At 39.9% G+C, this 23,943-nt stretch overlaps 1 protein-coding gene across 3 annotated transcripts in view; it reads right to left on the bottom strand.

The window, feature by feature from the left end:
- The window catches only part of LOC128704849 (ectopic P-granules autophagy protein 5), a gene marked incomplete at its 5' end in the record, with an annotated part of 208,361 nt that overhangs the window by 80,973 nt on the left and 103,445 nt on the right, over positions 1-23,943 (bottom strand). For all 3 annotated transcript variants that reach the window (XM_053799996.2, XM_053799997.2, XM_053799998.2), the window contains 1 exon segment: positions 9,690-9,873. In XM_053799996.2, coding sequence (XP_053655971.2) covers positions 9,690-9,873 — 184 coding nt within the window.

Genomic DNA, 23,943 nt, shown 5'->3' with positions numbered 1-23,943 from the left:
AGCCAAATGTCTCTATTAACGTTTTATACACATTTAACACTCCTCAGTGATTATTATTGTGTTATTATCATTATTAATATGGTGTCTTCAAGACCAATTACACTCTTAATGAGTGGCTCTGAGACAGACAAGCAGACAGAAAGACAGACATAAGTAGACAGAAAGACATACACACAGGTAGACAAAGACCTGTATCTCTAACGTGTATAGTATGCAAGGTCATGGAGAAGATCATCAGGAGGAGAGTGGTGGGGCACCTGGAAAGAAACAAGTGTATAATTGACAACCAGCACGGTTTCAGGGAAGGAAAATCCTGTGTCACAAACCTACTAGAGTTTTATGACAAGGTGACAGAAGTAAGACAAGAGAGAGAGGGGTGGATCGACTGCGTATTTTTGGACTGCAAGAAGGCTTTCGACACAGTTCCTCACAAGAGGTTACTGCAAAAGCTAGAGGACCAGGCACACATAACAGGAAAGGCACTGCAATGGATCAGAGAATATCTGACAGGGAGGAAACAACGAGTCATGGTACGCGACGAGGTGTCAGAGTGGGCGCCTGTGACAAGCAGGGTTCCACAGGGGTCAGTCCTAGGACCTGTGCTGTTCTTGGTATACGTGAACGACATAACGGAAGGGATAGACTCAGAAGTGTCCTTGTTTGCAGACGATGTGAAGTTAATGAGAAGAATCGAATCGGACGAGGATCAGGCAGGACTACAAAGAGATCTGGACAGGCTACAAGCCTGGTCCAGCAACTGGCTCCTTGAATTTAACCCTGCCAAATGCAAAGTCATGAAGATTGGGGAAGGGCAAAGAAGACCGCAGACACAATATAGTTTAGATGGCCAAAGACTGCAAACCTCACTAAAGGAAAAAGATCTGGGGGTGAGTATAACACCGAGCATATCTCCTGAGGCGCACATCAATCAGATAACTGCTGCAGCATACGGGCGCCTGGCAAACCTACGGATAGCGTTCCGATACCTCAGTAAGGATTCGTTTAAGACTGTACACCATCTACGTCAGGCCCATACTGGAGTATGCAGCACCAGTTTGGAATCCACACCTAGTCAAGCACGTCAAGAAATTAGAGAAAGTGCAAAGGTTTGCAACAAGACTAGTCCCAGAGCTACGGGGATTGTCCTATGAAGAAAGGTTGAGGGAAATCGGCCTGACGACACTGGAGGCCAGGAGGGTCAGGGGAGACTTGATAACGACATATAAAATACTGCGCGGAATAGACGAGGTGGACAAAGACGGGATGTTCCAGAGATGGGACACAGACACAAGAGGTCACAATTGGAAGTTGAAGACTCAGATGAATCAAAGGGATGTTAGGAAGTATTTCTTCAGTCATAGAGTAGTCAGGCCATGGAATAGCCTAGAAAGTGATGTGGTGGAGGCAGGAACCATACATAGTTTTAAGGCGAGGTATGATAGAGCTCATGGGGCAGGGAGAGAGAGGACCTAGTAGCAATCAGCGAAGAGGCGGGGCCAGGAGCTGTGACTCGACCCCTGCAACCACAAATAGGTGAGTACAAATAGGTGAGTACAGACACACAGGTAGACAGAATGACAGACACAGGTAGACAGAAATGCACACACAGGTAGACAGAAATACACACACAGGTAGATAAAGACAGACACACAGGTAGACAGAAAGACAGACACACAGGTAGACAGAAAGACAGACACACAGGTAGACAAATACACACAGGTAGACATAAAGACAGATACACAAGTAGACAGAAAGACAGACACACTAGTAGACAGACAGACACAGATATACAGGCAGACAGATACAGACAGGTTTATGTGCAACAGTGAAAACAAATAGAGAGTTCGAGAGTAAGAACCTTTCTTGCCACAATCTCCAGTGCAAGATTCAGACTTCATCTTAGGGGCCATGGTGAAATTTACTGTCCAGTTAGTACAGTTAATACAGTATGATGCTGCTGATAGGGCAGGGTTACTCAAACTGATGCTTTCTGCATGACGCATTGCCGCCGCGAGTATTGTCAAATATTGTATAGCGGTGTGCATCAGCCGGCCCAGCCCAGTTGCTAGATGCACGGTCGTAAGTCGAGTGGACGTATGTCGAGCAGGTCGTAAGTCGGATGGTTGGTGTATACAATGCTGATGAAATGGCTCTCTAGTGGCGCTATGTTCCTAGAAAAACATTAACAACGGCTGATGAGAGAGCACCAACAGGTTTAAAGGATGCTAGGGACAGGTTAACTATTCTTGGGTGTGCCAATGCTGCAGGCACACACAAGGTGAAGTTGGCAGGGATTGGAAAAAGCAAACAGCCAAGATGTCTGAAAGGTGTAAGCAATTTACCTGTGCATTATTATGCCAACAAGAAAGCATGGGTAACCTGAGAAATGTTTTCCAACTGGTTCAATAACCACTTCTTACCAGCTTGCTCATTGCAGGCAAGCTGGATTAGAAGAAAACTGTAAAATTTTATTGTTCCTGGATAACTGCTCTGCACATCCCCCTGCCTAACTTCTTGTGAAAAGTAATGTTTTCGGCACCTACTTGCCCCCTAATGTGACATCTGTATTACAGCCTTGTGACCAAGGAATTTTACGCTCCATGAAGAGCAAGTATAAAGACTATTTTTTAAACTGTATGCTTGCTGCAGTCAACAGAGGAGTAGGAATCCAAGACTTCATGAAAGAGTTCAGTGCTAACCCCTTCAGGGTCGAGAGGCCCTCTCCTAACCTTGTTCTCAGGGTCAAAAATTTTTCGGAAAAAAAAATTATTTTTGCTTATGAAAAGAAAGAGAATCTTTTCCCGATCATAATGACACCAAAAGTATGAAATTTGATGGAAAACTTACAGAATTATGCTCTTGTGAAGTTAGCGGTCTCGACGATGTTTACGCATCGGCAATTTCGCCCACTTTGAGCCCTATTTTCGGCCAATTCCAGTGTACTAGTCGACAAAAATCATAACTATTTCACTAGAATTCCATTTTTTCTATCGAATGAGTACAAGAAAACACCTATTTACCGATTTCAACTATCCAATAAAGTGGTGAGAAATTAGCAATTTTGTTAATTTCACAAAAATTTCAAAAGATGCCAATTTCCAAACAGGGTCCAGAATAAACAAGACAGACATTCCTGACACTAAAATAACATTTCCTCTTTTCATCTGTCATGTCCCAAGGCCCCTCTTACATTTCTTTTGCTTTCCACTTTGAATTTTTATTCTCATAAAAAATAGAAGATTTACTGTTATGCAGACTACTGCATTAGTGTAAAAATGGTATAAATAATATCAAGGACCATAACATTGTATCAATTGCATCTGCTAGAAAAATGACAGGATGGATAATGAGAACCTTCAAAACTAGGGAGGCCAAGCCCATGATGACACTCTTCAGGTCACTTGTTCTATCTAGGCTGGAATATTGCTGCACACTAACAGCACCTTTCAAGGCAGGTGAAATTGCTGACCTAGAAAATGTACAGAGAACCTTCACGGCGCGCATAACGAAGATAAAACACCTCAATTACTGGGAGCGCTTGAGGTTCCTAAAACTGTATTCCCTGGAATGCAGGCGGGAGAGATACATGATTACATATATACACCTGGAAAATCCTAGAGGGACTAGTACTGAACTTGCAAATGAAAATCACTCACTACGAAATCAAAAGACTTGGCAGACGATGCAACATCCCCCCGATGAAAAGCAGGGGTGTCACTAGCACGTTAAGAGACCATACAATAAGTGTCAGGGGCCCGAGACTGTTCAACTGCCTCCCAGCATACGTAAGGGGGATTACCAACAGACCCCTGGCAGTCTTCAAGCTGGCACTAAAGTCGGTTCCTGACTAGCCGGGCTGTGGCTCGTACGATGGTTTGCGTGCTGCCAGCAGCAACAGCCTGGTTGATCAGGCTCTGATCCACCAGGAGGCCTGGTCACAGACCGGGCCGCGGGGGCGTTGACCCCCGGAACTCTCTCCAGGTAAACTCCAGGTAAACACTTGTGAAAAAATATTAGACTCACCAGTTGATGTGTATTGGACGCTTGGCATGATTTGTTTACTTTTGAACTTTGGCAAAAATCGAACATTTCTGCTAATTTGAGCTCAATTTCAAGGTACTTTTCATTGTGAAACCAATCAAAATCATCTCAATTTCTGTAATATGTCTTCCATTCTATAAAATGAGACCAGGAAAACTAAAATACAACCATAAATACCATACGAAAATACAGCGCAAAGTCGCTGTTTTAAACCAAAAACACAATCAAAGTTTTTTTTCTCATTATGCAGTGTGCTACAGGATCTTTTTTATACTTCACACACTGACCACATAGATCCATTCTTTCATATGTAGGCCTACCAGCTTTCTCTCGCTAGATTTGAAGGTGCTAGAATTTATGCGTACTTGTACGGCACCAACCCTGAAAGGGTTAAACAGGAACCGGTCATTTAGCGAAGGAATGGTAATAAGGTTTTGGGTTGTCATTCACAATTGCATTATGTAAAAGGTCAAGTGGAGAATTACTGTAGCAGTTCTAGTATGTCTGAAATGCTCCCCTTAGAATGTACAAAATTAAATGTAATCTCAGAGTTGAAACAATACATTTAAATCTTGGAAATTAAGTTTGAATTGAGTTGAAGTTCTAGTTTAAATCTCCATCAAATATTCTGCATAACCAGAGCCTTTAAGAAAAATATAAAACAAATGATGCCTAATTTTGGAACAAATGTATGCCTCTGCCAAGACAGTGATTGAGTGAGTGAAGATGAAAGTGTTTCTTCTTTTTCAGGTCACCCTGCCTCAGTGGGAAACAGCCGATGTGTTAATAAAAAAAAATATTAATTATTTACAACTGGGCCTCATACAGATTATGCACCACATCTCTGGTCTTCGTGCTACAGAAATGATAAACAGGAAATGTAGTGAAAAATATACAGAGGAAGGATGATAGAGTTAGTCCACTGAATAACAAACCTTTCCTGTGAAGATAGGCTAAGATCCCTAAACAGATAGGCTAAGATCCCTAAACCCACATTCTCTTGAATGAGGAATGATACAATTAAGGTTTAAAAGTAGAAAACAAGTGTAAAGGATATATAAATAGGTTGGTGAGGATAGGTTGGTGAGGATATCTAACCCTTTCAGGGTCCAAGGCCCAAATCTGGAGTCACGCACCAGTGTCCAAGAATTTTCAAAATAAAAATTTGTTATTTTTTCTTATGAAATCGTAGAGAATCTTTTTGTGAAGGTAATAAAACAAAAAGTACGAAATTTGGTGGAAAATTGACGAAATTATGCTCTCGCGAATTTTGATGTGTCAGCGATATTTACGAATCGGCGATTTTGCCGACTTTGACTCCCATTTTAGGCCAATTACATTATTCCAATCAACCAAATTCTTAGCTATTTCACTAGTATTACTTCTATTCTATCGATTGAGCACAAGAAATCGCCAAGTGAACTGTTTCAACTACAAAATAAAGTGATCGGAAATTGTTAATTTGGCCAATTTAACACAAAGTTCAAAATATTCCAATTTCAAAATAGGGTCCAGAATAAACAATGTAGGCATTCCTGGCACTAAACTAACATTTCCTCTGTTCATTAGTTATGTTTTGAGGCTTTACAAATAAATTCCATTTTGATTTTTTATTCACATAATGAATTTTTATTCACACCAAAAAATAGAAGATTTACTGTTATGCAATACTGTAATAATTGTATAAATATCATCACCATATTTGTGAATGTATATTAGACCCACCAGCTGACGTGTATTAGATGTGTGAGGTCGTTTGTTTACTCTTGAATATCGGCAAAAATTTAACATTTCCGCTACTTTGAGCTCAGTTTCAAGCCATTTCCAGTGCTAAAACCAATCAAAATCATCTCTATTTCTGTAATATGTCTTCCATTCTATCAAATGAGACCAAGAAATCACAAATACAACTATAAAAAACATACGAAAAAACACTGCAAAGTTGCTGTTTTAATCGAAAAATCATGATTTCAGTTTTTTTCTCTCATTATACACAGTGTGCTGCAGGATCTGTTTTATGTGGTGCACACATACCACATAGATGTATTCTCTCATATCTAGGCCCAAATGTACCACTCACAGTTTATCAGAGTGAGCTGAGCTCATGGCGTAGATCTACGGTTTGGACACTCACCGTAAAGCCGTAGATCTACGGGATGGACCCTGAAAGGGTTAAAACAATGGTTTCAAGTTAGATAAATTCAGTTATAGAAATGATACAGGAAAGAACTGATTTAGCAATGGAGTTGTAGGTTTGCAGAACAATCTGCCAAGTAGAGTCATGAAAGCCAACTCCTTGGGAGGCAGCTTTAAAAATAGGTTAAACAAATAGCTGAATAAGAAGGGTTGCATCTAACAAGAACCTGACAAGCATGGGCCAACAAGCCTATTGCAGTGCTCCTCTATTCTTATGTTCTAGTTTCTCGTCTCAACACTCCACTAGACCCTAGGGTAGGGATTCTCAACTTTTCCTCCAGCATTAACCCCCTCAGTTTGATGTATTTCTCCATTTACCCCTTACTTCCATAAAAAAAAATTATCGCCATCATAAAGGAACTGAAAAACAAGGTCAGAAAAAATAAATTATTCAGGTTTTGCATAAAAATAGCAATATACATTCGTATCACCAAATATAAAAAATAAAACACTCTTTTCTAAAGAAATGTAATTGAATTATTATTCAGTTATGAGATACATCAAATATTTACCCCTTGCCATATAATTTTTTACCCCCAAGTGATAAACTTACCCCTGGTTGAGAATCACTGCCCTAGGGGTTTCCTCTTAAGGGCTCACAGAATCTTGGAGGACAAGTGTTTTAAAATCAGTGATCTTTCCATAGTTTACATTTTCTTGTCACCTTCATACAGAACTTGAGAAGGTATTCGCAGAAGATATTAACACTCCGAGTCTATACCAACAGTAATCACTTTTTACTCTTCCTTAATTCCACAGTACTTGAGAACACTTACAGAGTGCTCAAGAAAGTCAGTTACATCATTGCTATGGGCATCACTATCAAAAACATTACTAGACCTAAGAGGGTTAACTTCAAACCTGAAGAAAGTGCTGGCTCAAGAAATCGTAATGACACGACTGCAAACAAACCACGGTATGGGCGGGAATTGAACTCGCGGTGAGTCGTAAAACTCCAGACCAATGTGTTAGCCACTGGGCCAGTGGCTGTGTTTAAAGTGCTAGCATTTACATCATTCTCTATAATAGTTAGAGTATATGTAGGTGAGACAGCTAGGGATTTGTCTATGAACGTATATGAACACAAACATGTCAACTGCACCAACTTCATCAATGCCTGTGTTTAACATTGCAACGTGGTCTAATCCAGGGGGGATGGGAGGACATGGACCTGCTCTGCATGGGTCAGTAGGCCTGTTGCAGTGTTCCTTCTTTCTTATGTTCTTATGTTCTTATGGCCTAACACTACATGGGTTGGCACAGGGTGAGCAAGGTCATCCAAACAAGGAGCAGAAAAAAATTCCTTGAATTGGCTCTCATTCAGACCACACACACCATCACCCAGAACCAATGTTCCCAGTTAACAGAACCTCTGCCTCACATACTCTTAACCACACACTTCTAATATGACAAGTCAGGTTATCAACTCACTCTTCCTTATCACCTGCTCTCCTGGTTATATGTAGCTATGCTTACCCTGAAGTGTCTATAGACTTGAAAAAGCTTGGTCTCCATGCAAATGTTTTCTTAATAAAGCTTTTTATTCTGTCCTATTGTCTTTTTAATCATGTGCCAATATGTATACTGTAGAGCTTTTCTATTACATAGTTTTTTTTTGTTTTCATACAGGAATTAAAATATCAGTTTGACGGTTAACCCTTTCAGGGTCGACAGGCCCTCTCAGAGACTTGTTCTCAGGGTCGCCCAAATTTCAAAAAAAAAAAAAAAAAAAAAGTTATTTTTTTCTTGTGAAAAGATAGAGAATCTTTTCCCGATCATAATGACACAAAAAGTATGAAATTTGATGGAAAACTTACAGAATTATGCTCTCGCGAAGTTAGCGGTCTCGACGATGTTTATGCATCAGCGATTTTGCCCACTTTGAGCCCTATTTTCGGCCAATTCCACTGTACTAGTCGACAAAAATCATGAATATTTCACTAGAATTCCATTTTTTCTATTGAATGAGTGCAAGAAACCACCCATTTACCGATTTCAACTATCCAATACAGTGATCAGAATTTAGCAATTTTACCAATTTCACACAAATTTCAAAAGATGCCAATTTCCAAATAGGGTCCAGAATAAACAAGAAAGACATTCCTGGCACTAAAATGACATTCCTCTGTTCATTAGTCACATCCCAATGCCCCTCTTACATTCTTTTGCTTTCCACTTTGAATTTTTATTCTCACAAAAAATAGAAGATTTACTGTTATGCAGACTACTGCATTAGTGTAAAAAATGGTATAAATAATATCGGTGCACTTGTGAAAGAATATTAGACTCACCAGTTGACATGTATTGGATGCATAGCATGATTTGTTTACTTTTGAACTTTGGTAAAAATCAAACATTTCTACTACTTTGAGCTCAATTTCAAGGTACTTTTCATTGTAAAATGAGTCAAAATCATCTCAATTTCTGTAATATGTCTTCCATTCTATAGAATGAGACCAGAAAAACTAGAATACAACAATAAATACCATACGAAAATATAGTGCAAAGTCGCTGTTTTAATCCAAAAACACAAAGTTTTTTTTCCTCATTACGCACTGTGTGCTGCAGGATTTTTTTTATACTGTGCACACTGACCACATAGACCCATTCTTTCATATGTAGGCCTACCAGCTTTCTCTCACTGGATTTGAGGGAGCTAGAATTTAGGCATACTAGTACGTCAAAAACCCTGGTGTGTAAGCAGTACTAGTATGGCCGAAACCCTGAAAGGGTTAAAAATAAGTACGATGTGACTGTTGGCTGGAACTCCCAAGCTTGGTCAGTAGCCATACTGCAATGTTACTCTGTTCTTGTGTTCTTCAGTATAGGGATTATATATTTCAACCCATAAGAAATATTGCCCATGAACAAGTTAACCTTATTCTTTGCAAAAACAAACAAACAAAAAAAAAAAAACTGGCCACAGAACATTGACCAATACTCGAGAATATGTAGCAAGCTATATAAGTAATGGTATGCACATCATATACGTACAGTGGTACCCCAAGTTTTGAACTTATTTCATTCCAGAATGCTGTTCGAGTGCCAATACTGAACAAATTTATTCCCATAAGGAATAATGTAAATTAGATTAGTCCATTTCAGACCCCCAAAAATACGCTTACAAATGCACTTACACAAATATTTACATAACTGTTTGAGATGGGAACAGTTCGAAACTCAGGGTACCGCTGTATTTTAATTATTATATTCATGGAGAAGTGCTAAACCTATGGGCATTTTACAGCATGTAAAAAAAACAGGAAATTAGGTTTAATTCAAGGAAGAGGGAACATTCCAATACCTTGAATTAATTGCCCTTCACCAGCATCAAAGCACCTTCTTTGAAATGATGCACCATTTAGCATATTGAAACTACATTAATGAAAAAAAAAAATTGTATTGATTTATTAAAGTATTAAGCACTACATACATGTGATACATGAACTTACTTTCTTCTTGAGAAGTTCCCCAGCTAGTGTGGAAGGTAGTGACAATGTATGTGTGAGAGATGAGACTGAGAAAGACAGCAATAGGGTGGATGTGTAGCTGGTATTTAGGATACAACCCATACAAGCCAAACTCAAGACGCTGATTCACAAAGTAGTTTGAAAGCATCTTCAGGGTGTCATCCACCTGAAATGAAAAACAAAAAGTCCACTAGAAAAAACTTTACTATTTTATTAACACATCAGCTGTTTTCCACCAAGGCAGGGTGACCCAAAAAATAAGAAACACCTTCATCATCATTCACTCCGTCACTGTCTTGCCAGAGGTGCACCTACACTACAGTTAAAAACTGCAACATCAACACCCCTCCTCCAGAGCACAGACACTGTACTTCCCACTTCCAGGACTCAAGTCTGGCTTGCCAGTTTCCCTGAATCCCTTCATAAATATTACCCTGCGCAGACTCCAATAGCATTTGTCTCAACTCGCTTCTATCTAACACGCTCATGTACACCTACTAGAAGTCCAAGTCCCTCACAAATGATATCTCCTTTACCGACTTCCATTTATATGCCCTCCAAGTCATTCTATTTTCTTCTTTCTTCTCTAAATGTCCAAACCACCTCAACAATCCTTCCTCAGCCCTCTGCATAATACTTTTAGTAACCACACACCTAATTTCCAAACTATGGATCCTCTGCATTAAATTCACACCACACGCTCTTTGTCTCCATAGATTCCCCAGTGCACCACTCACCTTTTTCCCTTCATTAACACTATGATTCACCTCATCTTTCACAGACCCATCTGCTGACAATCCACTCTCAAATATCTGAATACATTCACTTCTTCCATATTCCCTCCCTCCAATCTGATATCCAATCTTCATTTTCTAATTTTTTTTTATCCTCGTTACCTTACTCTTTCCTACGTTCACTTTTAATTTCCTTCTTTTACATACCCTTCCAAACTCAGTCACCAACCTCTGCAACTTCTCTTCAGAATACTCCAAAACTATTATGTTAAAAAGTAAACAGAGAGAGAGAAGAGGGGTGCCACAAACACCTATTCATTACCCAACATCAGCATTACATATCTTTGCAAGAAAGTACACTCAATTTGAATAAGTGAAATTCATAAATAACATCAACAGATTAAGAGACATCCAACTTTTCCCTTCCCTCCATTTAATAAGAGACCTTAGTGAAGTGAGGAAACGAATTTAGACTATGTGAAGTTATCCAATTCATAATGAAAAAAAAAAATTAACCAACCTGACACCAGGCACTAAGTGGCAGAAAAGAAGAGATACCAAACTGAAACAATGGAGAAAACACACACATGGAGGAGACTGGAAGCTTAGGATATCATACTTTGTTATGGGGCTCTGAGCCTAACTTGCAAATACTGTAGACATTATCTACACATTCCGGCAAACAGACAAAACATTAAGGAATTGATTCATTCAGTAACATGAATTCTGGCCATGGTGGTGCATTACTTTCTACTGCACAATACCTCAAATGTAGAAGCATATCCTTGATTTCCTGGATTCCCTTGAGAAGGTTCACTATATGTGAATCAAACAATGTGTCTCTCTAATAATAACAGTTTAGTTTTCCAAAGTCTTTAGATCACTACTTGTTAGCTGTTGTCACAATTTCACATCAACTTGATATTTTATACATTCTTTTTTAAATACAGCAGGCACTACAACAACACTTTCACATTCACATATTCAATGAAACTTTCAAGTGGGATTATTTATTTATTTATTTATTTATTTATTTATTTATTTATTTCCAATTTGTGCACACATACAGAGGTACAAAAAAAATACAGATAAGAGCAGTATGCCAAAGCCACTTATACTATGCATAGCATTACGGGCTGGCTTAAAATTAACTTAAGATTAACTAAGCAATGATTATTATTATTATTATTGGACAAGTACAAGGCAGAACTAATTGTTTTTAAATTCGCAAAAGGTAAACTAAGTGTTAAAGGCATAATACAAAGAACTGGCAATGAAAACAAAATAAAGAAAATAAGACAAGGAAATGTGAGATACTAAATATTTAATTACAAAGTATACCATGTTGAAATTAGAAGTCTCCTTAAACATTACAGAATTAAATCCCAAACAACCACCAACTGATATGGAAGATATTGTAAAGGCCAAAGACAAAGTCAAGAAGCCACTACTGCCACTTTCTGCACACAGAAATCACTCCCTACAAAAGTAAAACACTGGGCAGGCGATGCAAAATACCCCCAGTGAAAAGTAAAAACACCATAAGTATCCAGGGCCCAAGACTGTTCAACAGCCTCCCATTAAGCATAAGGGGAATTACCAATAGGCCCCTGGCTACCTTCAAGAGGGAGCTGACAGATACTTAGAGTCGGTGCCGGATCAGCCGGGCAGTGGTTCGTACATTAGACTACGTGCAGCCAGCAGTAACAGGCCCTGATCCACCAGGAGGCCCGGTTGTGGACCGGGCCGCGGGGGTGTTGATCCCCAGATTACCCTCCAGGTAGTACCATGGAATCTGAGAGTGTGGGCAAACTATATTATCCTCCACGGAAAATTTTTGAGATTTCACTACAAGACCTGGAATATACCTGGAGGGGGTTTTGGGGGTCAATGCCCCCACAACCTGATCTGAGACCAGGCCTCGTGGTAGATCAGGGTCTGATCAACCAGGCTGTTACTGCTGGTCACATACAAACTGATGTACAAACCACAGCCCGGCTGGTCAGGTACTGACTTTAGGTGCCTGTCCAGCACCTCTTGAAGACAGCCAGGGGTCTACTGGTAATCTCCCTTATGTATGTTGAGAGGCAGCTGAACAGTCTTGGGTCCCTAACACTTACTGTGTTGTCTCTTAGTGTACTCACGGCACCCCTGCTTTTCACTGGGGAATGTTGCATCTCCTGCCAAGTCTTTTGCTTTCATAGGGAGTGATTTTCATAAACAAGTTTGGTACTAATTCCTCTAGGATTTTCCAAGTGTATATTAACATGTATCTTTCTTGCCTGCATTCCAGGGAATACAAATCAAGGGACTTCAACCGTTCTCAGCAATTTAGGTGCTTTATCGTACTTGTGTGTGCTGTGAAAGATCTTTAAAATACTGTAAAAGATAGCTATTTATTCAAGGGAAAGCATTAAACTGTAAGAATCATACAACACCTGTGAATTGGGAGCAAGGAGTAACAGGCTTGATCTAAGGAAAAATAGGGTAGCACCACTTCCCTAGATCAAGATAAATTCTTGGCACTTTATACTTTGAAAGGATAAACTGCCAACAGATATGAAAAATGGCTCACACTGCAGATATTTAAAAGACATGAGGAAGGAATACAACAGAAGGTGTCTACAGATCATGTAGCCAACTCTGGTGATAAGCTTAAAGATCTAAACATAAACAACTAAATAAACATGGAGATGTTAATATCAATCTTGTACAATTACAAAACACACAAGTAGCTGGTTTCCTAAACATGTATGACTGCTTTTTTAAGGCCACCAATAACCTAACCTACAATAATTACTGATACAACTGTATCTTCATGTGATCACATCTCCACAAATGTAATAGCTCCTGTAAAAGCAGGTAATAAAGCTCAAAAATACAATTGATCATTACCCCACCTTCAAGAAACCAACAAAATTAATACTTGGGACTAATAAATCTCACTCATGCTCAGTGACGAGGCCTCAGTAAATAACTATACCATGGCAATTGGTAACACTGATCTGCTGAGACAATTCAACAATGATCAGGACATTAACTAGTGTCAACACATTCCTATAAAAAATTCGAAACCTTTATGAGAAAAATACCACAGTGAAAATAGGAAATAAATCTGAATACTTTAATGTGCTTACACAACTTCAAAAGATGTGTGTGTAAGCACATGAAAAGCACTCAGCTTTTTTTTAACTATTTTCACTGTGGTATTTTTTATTTTTTTTTTTTTTTAACAAGTCGGCCGTCCCCCACCGAGGCAGGGTGACCCAAAAAGAAAGAAAATCCCCAAAAAAGAAAATACTTTCATCATCATTCAACACTTTCACCTCACTCACACATAATCACTGTTTTTGCAGAGATGCTCAGAACACAACAGTTTAGAAGCATATACGTATAAAGATACACAACATATCCCTCCAAACTGCTAATATCCTGAACCCTTCCTTTAGAGTGCAGGTACTGTACTTCCCATTTCCAGGACTCAAGTCCAGCTATATAAAAATAACCGGTTTCCCTGAATCCTTTCACTAAATATTACCCTGCTCACACTCCAACAGATCGTCAGGTCCCAAATACCATTCGTCTCCATTCACTCCTTGGAAGTCCAAGCCCCTCACCCATAAAACCTCCCTTACCCCTTCCTTCCAACCTTTTCGAGGACGACTCCTATGTATATATATACATATACACCTACCATCCGACTTACAACCGAGTTCGGTTCCGAGAAACCGGTCGTAAGTCGAAATGGTCGTAAGTCGAACTTTACTACTGAATATCAACATAACTTTATGAAATGACTTTATTTTATTGTTTTATTTTGGCATTTCATGTTTTACTTTACTTATGTTGTTAGTACTGTATTTTATACTGTAAGGTTTAGGATAAACACTGTGTACAACACAAATAGTTGTTTATTTCCCAGAAATTTGGCATAAAAAAACACGGTCGTAAGTCGAGTGGTCGTAAGTCAAGCAGGTCATAAGTCGGATGGTAGGTGCATATACATACACATATATATATATTTTTTTTTTTCAACAAGTTGGCCATCTCCCACCGAGGCAGGGTGACCCAAAAAAGAAAGAAAATCCCCAAAAAGAAAATGCTTTCATTATCATTCAACACTTTCAACACACTCACACATAATCACTGTTTTTGCAGAGGTGCTCAGAATACAACAGTATAGAAGCATATATGTATAAAGATACACAACATATCCCTCCAAACTGCCAATATCCCAAAACCCCTCCTTTGAAGTGCAGGCATTGTACTTCCCATTTCCAGGACTCAAGCCCGACTATATGAAAATAACCGGTTTCCCTGAATCCCTTCACTAAATATTACCCTGCTCACACTCCAACAGATCGTCAGGTCCCAAGTACCATTCGTCTCCATTCACTCCTATCTAACGCGCTCACGCACGCATGCTGGAAGTCCAAGCCCCTTGCCCACAAAACCTCCTTCACCCCCTCTCTCCAACCCTTTCGAGGACGACCCCTACCTCGCCTTCCTGTCCCTATAGATTTATATGCTTTCCATGTCATTCTACTTTGATCCATTCTCTCTAAATGACCAAACCACCTCAACAACCCCTCTTCTGCCCTCTGACTAATACTTTTATTAACTCCACACCTTTTCCTAATTTCCACACTCCGAATTTTCTGCATAATATTTACACCACACATTGCCCTTAGACAGGACATCTCCACTGCCTCCAACCGTCTCCTCGCTGCTGCATTTACCACCCAAGCTTCACACCCATATAAGAGTGTTGGTACTACTATACTTTCATACATTCCCTACTTTGCCTCCATAGATAACGTTTTTTGACTCCACATATACCTCAATGCACCACTCACCTTTTTTCCCTCATCAATTCTATGATTAACCTCATCCTTCATAAATCCATCCGCCAACACGTCAACTCCCAAGTATCTGAAAACATTTACTTCTTCCATACTCCTCCTCCCCAATTTGATATCCAATTTTTCTTTATCTAAATCATTTGATACCCTCATCACCTTACTCTTCTCTATGTTCACTTTCAACTTTCTACCTTCACACACATTCCCAAACTCATCCACTAACCTTTGCAATTTTTCTTTAGAATCTCCCATAAGCACAGTATCATCAGCAAAAAGTAACTGTGTTAATTCCCAATTTGAATTTGATTCCCCATAATTTAATCTAACCCCTCTCCCGAACACCCTAGCATTTACTTCTTTTACAACCCCATCTATAAATATATTAAACAACCATGGTGACATTACACATCCCTGTCTAAGACCTACTTTTACCGGGAAGTATTCTTCCTCTCTTCTACACACCCTAACGTGAGCCTCACTATCCTCATAAAAACTCTTTAAAACATTTAGTAACTTACCACCTATTCTATATACTTGCAACATCTGCCACATTGCTCCCCTATCCACTCTATCATATGCCTTTTCTAAATCCATAAATGCAATAAAAACTTCCCTACCTTTATCTAAATACTGTTCACATATATGCTTCAATGTAAACACTTGATCTACACATCCCCTACCCACTCTCAAACCTCCTTGCTCATCCGCAATCCTACATTCTATCTTACCTCTAATTCTTTCAATTATAACCCTACCATACACTTTTCCTGGTATACTCAATAAACTTATTCCTCTATAATTTTTACAATCTCTTTTGTCCCCTTTCCCTTTATATAAAGGGACTATACATGCTCTCCGCCAATCCCTAGGTACCTTCCCCTCTTTCATACATTTATTAAACAAAAGTACCAACCACTCCAACACTATATCCCCCCTGCTTTTAACATTTCTGTCATGATCCCATCAGTTCCAGCTCCTTTACCCCCTTTCATTCTACGTAATGCCTCACGTACCTCCCCCACACTTACATTCTGCTCTTCTTCACTCCTAAAAGATGGTATACCTCCCTGACCAGTGCATGAAATTACGACGTCCCTTTCTTCCTCAACATTTAAAAGTTCCTCAAAATATTCTCGCCATCTACCTAATACCTCCCTCTCCCCATCTACTAACTCCCCTACTCTCTTTTTAACTGACAAATCCATACTTTCCCTAGGCTTTCTTAACTTGGTTAACTCACTCCAAATTTTTTTCTTTATTTTCATTAAAATTTCTTGACAGTGCCTCTCCCACTCTATCATCTGCTCTCCTTTTGCACTCTCTCACCACTCTCTTCACCTTTCTTTTACTGTCCATATACTCTGCTTTTCTTATAACACTTCTGCTTTGTAAAAACCTCTCATAAGCTAACTTTTTCTCTTTTATCACACCCTTTACTTCATCATTCCACCAATCACTCCTCTTTCCACCTGCCCCCACCCTCCTATAACCACAAACTTCTGCCCCACATTCTAATACTGCATTTTTAAAAGTATTCAACCCTCTTCAACCCCCTACTACTCATCTTTGCACTAGCCCACCTTTCTGCCAACAGTCGCTTATATCTCCCCCGAACTCCCTCCTCCCTTAGTTTATACACTTTCACCTCCCTCTTACTTCTTGTTGCCACCTTCCTCTTTCCCCATCTACCTCTTACTCTAACTGTAGCTACAACTAAATAATGATCCGATATATCAGTTGCCCCTCTATAAACATGTACATCCTGGAGCCTACCCATCAACCCTTTTATCCACCAATACATAATCTAATAAACTACTTTCATTACGTGCTACATCATACCTTGTATATTTATTTATCCTCTTTTTCATAAAATATGTATTACTTATTACCAAATCTCTTTCTACACATAGCTCAATTAAAGGCTCCCCATTTACATTTACCCCTGGCACCCCAAATTTACCTACTACTCCCTCCATAACATTTTTACCCACTTTAGCATTGAAATCCCCAACCACCATTACTCTCACACTTGATTCAAAACACCCCACGCATTCACTCAACATTTCCCGAAATCTCTCTCTCTCCTCTACACTTCTTTCTTCTCCAGGTGCATACACACTTACTATAACCCACTTTTCACATCCAGTCTTTATTTTACTCCACATAATCCTTGAATTAATACATTTATAGTCCCTCTTTTCCTGCCATAGCTTATCCTTCAACATTATTGCTACTCCTTCTTTAGCTCTAACTCTATTTGAAACCCCTGACCTAATCCCATTTATTCCTCTCCATTGAAACTCTCCCACCCCTTTCAGCTTCGTTTCACATAAAGTGAGGACATCAGCTTCTTCTCATTCATAACATCCACAATCATCTCTTTCTTATCATTTGCACAACATCCACGCACATTCAGACTTCCCACTTTGACAATTTTCTTCTCCTTATTCTTTTTAGTAATCTTTACAGGAAAAGGGGTTACTAGCCCATTGTTCCCGGCATTTTAGTTGACTTTTACAACACGCATGGCTTACGGAGGAAAGATTCTTATTCCACTTCCCCATGGATATAAAAGGAAAAGTAATAAGACCAAGAACTATTAAGATAAAATCAAAGAAAACTCAGATGAGTGAGTATAAATAAACGTGTACATGTATGTGTAGTGTGACCGAAGTGTAAGTAGAAGTAGCAAGACATACCTGTAATCTTGCATATTTATGAGACAGACAAAAGACACCAGCAATCCTACCATCATGTAAAACAATTACAGGCTTTTGTTTTACATTCACTTGGCAGGACGGTAGTACCTCCCTGGATGGTTGCTGTCTACCAACCTACTACCTATTATATATATATATATTTATTTATTTATACACACTCATCTGAGTTTTCTTTAATTTTATCTTAATAGTTCTTGGTCTTATTACTTTTCCTTTTATATCCATGGGGAAGTGGAAGAAGAATCTTTCCTCTGTAAGCCATGCGTGTTGTAAAAGTCAACTAAAATGCCGGGAACAATGGACTAGTAACCCCTTTTCCTGTAAAGATTACTAAAAAGAATAAGAAGAAGAAAATTGTCAAAGTGGGAAGTCTGAATGTGCATGGATGTTGTGCAAATGATAAGAAAGAGATGATTGTGGATGTTATGAATGAGAAGAAACTGGATGTCCTGGCTTTAAGTGAAACAAAGCTGAAGGGGGTGGGAGAGTTTCAATGGAGAGGAATAAATGGGATTAGGTCAGGGGTTTCAAACAGAGTTAGAGCTAAAGAAGGAGTAGCAATAATGTTGAAGGATAAGCTATGGCAGGAAAAGAGGGACTACAAATGCATAAATTCAAGGATTATGTGGAGTAAAATAAAGATTGGATGTGAAAAGTGGGTTATAGTAAGCGTATATGCACCTGGAGAAGAGAGAAGTGTAGAGGAGAGAGAGAGATTCTGGGAAATGTTGAGTGAATGCGTGGGTAGTTCTGAATCTATTGTGAGAGTAATGGTGGTTGGGGATTTCAATGCTAAAGTGGGTAAAAATGTTATGGAGGGAGTAGTAGGTAAATTTGGGGTGCCAGGGGTAAATGTAAATGGGGAGCCTTTAATTGAGCTATGTGTAGAAAGAAATTTGGTAATAAGTAATACATATTTTATGAAAAAGAGGATAAATAAATATACAAGGTATGATGTAGCACGTAATGAAAGTAGTTTGTTAGATTATGCATTGGTGGATAAAAGGGTTGATGGGTAGGCTCCAGGATGTACATGTTTATAGAGGGGCAACTGATATATCAGATCATTATTTAGTTGTAGCTACAGTTAGAATAAGAGGTAGATGGGAAAAGAGGAAGGTGGCAACAACAAGTAAGAGGGAGGTGAAAGTGTATAAACTAAGGGAGGAGGAAGGTCTGGCGAGATATAAGCGACTATTGGCAGAAAGGTGGGCTAGTGCAAAGATTAGTGGGGGGGTTGAAGAGGGTTGGAATAGTTTTAAAAATGCAGTATTAGAATGTGGGGCAGAAGTTTGTGGTTATAGGAGGGTGGGGGCAGGAGGAAAGAGGAGTGATTGGTGGAATGATGAAGTAAAGGGTGTGATAAAAGAGAAAAAGGTAGCTTACGAGAGGTTTTTACAAAGCAGAAGTGTTATAAGAAGAGCAGTGTATATGGAGAGTAAAAGAAAGGTGAAGAGAGTGGTGAGAGAGTGCAAAAGGAGAGCAGATGAAAGAGTGGGAGAGGCACTGTCAAGAAATTTTAATGAAAATAAGAAAAATTTTTGGAGTGAGTTAAACAAGTTAAGAAAGCCTAGGGAAAGTATGGATTTGTCCGTTAAAAACAGAGTAGGGGAGTTAGTAGATGGGGAGAGGGAGGTATTAGGTAGATGGCGAGAATATTTTGAGGAACTTTTAAATGTTGAGGAAGAAAGGGAGGCAGTAATTTCATGCACTGGCCAGGGAGGTATACCATCTTTTAGGAGTGAAGAAGAGCAGAATGTAAGTGTGGTGGAGGTACGTGAGGCATTACGTAGAATGAAAGGGGGTAAAGGAGCTGGAACTGATGGGATCATGACAGAAATGCTAAAAGCAGGGGGGGATATAGTGTTGGAGTGGTTGGTACTTTTGTTTAATAAATGTATGAAAGAGGGGAAGGTACCTAGGGATTGGCGGAGAGCATGTATAGTCCCTTTATATAAAGGGAAAGGGGACAAAAGAGATTGTAAAAATTATAGAGGAATAAGTTCACTGAGTATACCAGGAAAAGTATACGGTAGAGTTATAATTGAAAGAATTAGAGGTAAGACAGAATGTAGAATTGCGGATGAGCAAGGAGGCTTCAGAGTGGGTAGGGGATGTGTAGATCAAGTGTTTACATTGAAGCATATATGTGAACAGTATTTAGATAAAGGTAGGGAAGTTTTTATTGCATTTATGGATTTAGAAAAGGCATATGATAGAGTGGATAGAGGAGCAATGTGGCAGATGTTGCAAGTTTATGGAATAGGTGGTAAGTTACTAAATGCTGTAAAGAGCTTTTATGAGGATAGTGAGGCTCAGGTTAGGGTGTGTAGAAGAGAGGGAGAAAACTTCCTGGTAAAAGTAGGTCTTAGACAGGGATGTGTAATGTCACCATGGTTGTTTAATATATTTATAGATGGGGTTGTAAAAGAAGTAAATGCTAGGGTGTTCGGGAGAGGGGTGGGATTAAATTATGGGGAATCAAATTCAAAATGGGAATTGACACAGTTACTTTTTGCTGATGATACTATGCTTATGGGAGATTCTAAAGAAAAATTGCAAAGGTTAGTGGATGAGTTTGAGAATGTGTGTAAAGGTAGAAAGTTGAAAGTGAACATAGAAAAGAGTAAGGTGATGAGGGTATCAAATGATTTAGATAAAGAAAAATTGGATATCAAATTGGGGAGGAGGAGTATGGAAGAAGTGAATGTTTTCAGATACTTGGGAGTTGATGTGTCGGCGGATGGATTTATGAAGGATGAGGTTAATCATAGAATTGATGAGGGAAAAAAGGTGAGTGGTGCGTTGAGGTATATGTGGAGTCAAAAAACGTTATCTATGGAGGCAAAGAAGGGAATGTATGAAAGTATAGTAGTACCAACACTCTTATATGGATGTGAAGCTTGGGTGGTAAATGCAGCAGCGAGGAGACGGTTGGAGGCAGTGGAGATGTCCTGTCTAAGGGCAATGTGTGGTGTAAATATTATGCAGAAAATTCGGAGTGCGGAAATTAGGAGGTGTGGAGTTAAAAGCATTAGTCAGAGGGCAGAAGAGGGGTTGTTGAGGTGGTTTGGTCATTTAGAGAGAATGGATCAAAGTAGAATGACATGGAAAGAATATAAATCTATAGGGGAAGGAAAGAGGGGTAGGGGTCGTCCTCAAAAGGGTTGGAAAGAGGGGGTAAAGGAGGTTTTGTGGGCGAGGGGCTTGGACTTCCAGCAAGCGTGCATGAGCGTGTTAGATAGGAGTGAATGGAGATGAATGATACTTGGGACCTGACGATCTGTTGGAGTGTGAGCAGGGTAATATTTAGTGAAGGGATTCAGGGAAACCGGTTATTTTCTTATAGTCGGACTTGAGTCCTGGAAATGGGAAGTACAATGCCTGCACTTTAAAGGAGGGGTTTGGGATATTGGCAGTTTGGAGGGATATGTTGTGTATCTTTATACGTATATGCTTCTAAACTGTTGTATTCTGAGCACCTCTGCAAAGGCAGTGATAATGTGTGAGTGTGGTAAAAGTGTTGAATGATGATGAAAGTATTTTCTTTTTATTTTCTTTCTTTTTTGGGTCACCCTGCTTCGGTGGGAGACGGCCGACTTGTTGATATATATATATATATTTTTCAATAATGGGATGGGGTCCACCTCTGGTGTAAATTGTGGGACCCATAGCCTCGGAGAAGTGGATAAAAAGGCTTCAAGGAAAAATATTTGGATTTCTTCCTGAAGCCATTTGAATATTCCACTTCCCCTACCACCCCATCTTTTGAAATATATTTTTTTTTTACTAATAGGAATATTTTATTACATAATATGGTACAGAAGATTTAAGAGATACATTGTTGATATAAAGGTGGCATATACGGTACATGTTGTTACATGTGTATCACCGATTATAAGGCGAAAATCTCATCCAGCTCCTCAGAGCTGGGGCGTGTGCCCAAAATACAGCAGGCATTACCCCTTTGAACAGCCGCACTGAGCCGCTGGAACAGAAAACTTGCTGCCCTGGGATCCCTAGTTACCCTGATGAGTCTTTCTCCCAGCTCCTTAAGGAATTTAGATGCACTCTTTCCCCATGAGCCAAGGGTCTCTGAGCCTATGGGAACAAACATATAATGATGGGCAAGTTCTCCATATTTTCTAGACTTTTGGGACTCCCTGAAGCTGGCAGCTGCCCCTCCTTCCTCCCTGGTGTATTGGAGATAGGTATCAGCCAAGGTAGATGCACATGTATAGTCCCACATCACCTGCTTCCCATCTGTCCAGGCTTGAAAGGTGATACCATCTGGACGCTTCTGGCTGCCATCAGATCTGCATAATTGGGGTGGCTCCCTTACTGCTGGGCATCCAGCTGTTGTGAGGCTCCTCTTGATAATGTTATTAACCTCCTCATGTCTTGCAATCTTTCCCTCGGATTTACGGCACACAAGACCATGGTACCTGAATCGGTCTGCTGCTTTACTGCCACAAATACACCTGTGTTCGGCGAGAATAGGGGCGGCAAGTCGAAGAGCAACACCGATGCGGATGGTCTGTGGGTCGAGACGTGTGCCAAGGCTGGAGTTGGGAACAGCCAACAGAAAGTCCCCAGCATGAGGGGCTCTCACTGCCAGGAGGCGGGCTCTATCCTTCCCTGACACACTCTGAAGCATTGTTGAGGCAATATTTTCCACTATTGGACCATACCAGTGCGATTGTTTGTAGTTGTTGGGGGGAGCAGGTCTGGCTCCAGAACTCGTTAGATTATCCCAGATCATTGCTCCGTCAATGAATTTTTGGTCCTGGACTCCTATCTTGTCCCTAAGATGTTCAGGGAGAATCGCTGCTACAAGCTCTCTGGATGCAATACACGAGGTGCGGGATTACTAAAACTGTTGTCCAGAGGGCTGAGGAAGGGTTGTTGAGGTGGTTCGGACATGTGGAGAGAATGGAGCGAAACAGAATAACTTCAAGAGTGTATCAGTCTGTAGTGGAAGGAAGGCGGGGTAGGGGTCGGCCTAGGAAAGGTTGGAGGGAGGGGGTAAAGGAGGTTTTGTGTGTGAGGGGCTTGGACTTCCAGCAGGCATGCGTGAGCGTGTTTGATAGGAGTGAATGGAGACAAATGGTTTTTAATACTTGACGTGCTGTTGGAGTGTGAGCAAAGTAACATTTATGGAGGGGTTCAGGGAAACCGGCAGGCCGGACTTGAGTCCTGGAGATGGGAAGTACAGTGCCTGCACTCTGAAGGAGGGGTGTTAATGTTGCAGTTTAAAAACTGTAGTGTAAAGCACCCTTCTGGCAAGACAGTGATGGAGTGAATGATGGTGAAAGTTTTTCTTTTTCGGGCCACCCTGCCTTGGTGGGAATTGGCCAGTGTAATTTCATGCACTGGCCAGGGAGGTATACCATCTTTTAGGAGTGAAGAAGAGCAGAATGTAAGTGTGGTGGAGATACGTGAGGCATTACGTAGAATGAAAGGGGGTAAAGCAGCTGGAACTGATGGGATCATGACAGAAATGTTAAAAGCAGGGGGGGATATAGTGTTGGAGTGGTTGGTACTTTTGTTTAATAAATGTAGGAAAGAGGGGAAGGTACCTAGGGATTGGCGGAGAGCGTGTATAGTTCCTTTATATAAAGGGAAAGGGGACAAAAGAGATTGTAAAAATTATAGAGGAATAAGTTTACTGAGTATACCAGGAAAAGTATACGGTAGAGTTATAATTGAAAGAATTAGAGGTAAGACAGAATGTAGAATTGCGGATGAGCAAGGAGGCTTCAGAGTGGGTAGGGGATGTGTAGATCAAGTGTTTACATTGAAGCATATATGTGAACAGTATTTAGATAAAGGTAGGGAAGTTTTTATTGCATTTATGGATTTAGAAAAGGCATATGATAGAGTGGATAGGGGAGCAATGTGGCAGATGTTGCAAGTATAT

Source organism: Cherax quadricarinatus, chromosome 91, assembly GCF_038502225.1.
Source record: "Cherax quadricarinatus isolate ZL_2023a chromosome 91, ASM3850222v1, whole genome shotgun sequence".
Taxonomy (NCBI): Eukaryota; Metazoa; Arthropoda; class Malacostraca; order Decapoda; family Parastacidae; genus Cherax; species Cherax quadricarinatus.
The sequence above is the reverse complement of the archived record's forward strand: the minus strand, read 5'-3'. Positions and strand labels throughout refer to the sequence as shown.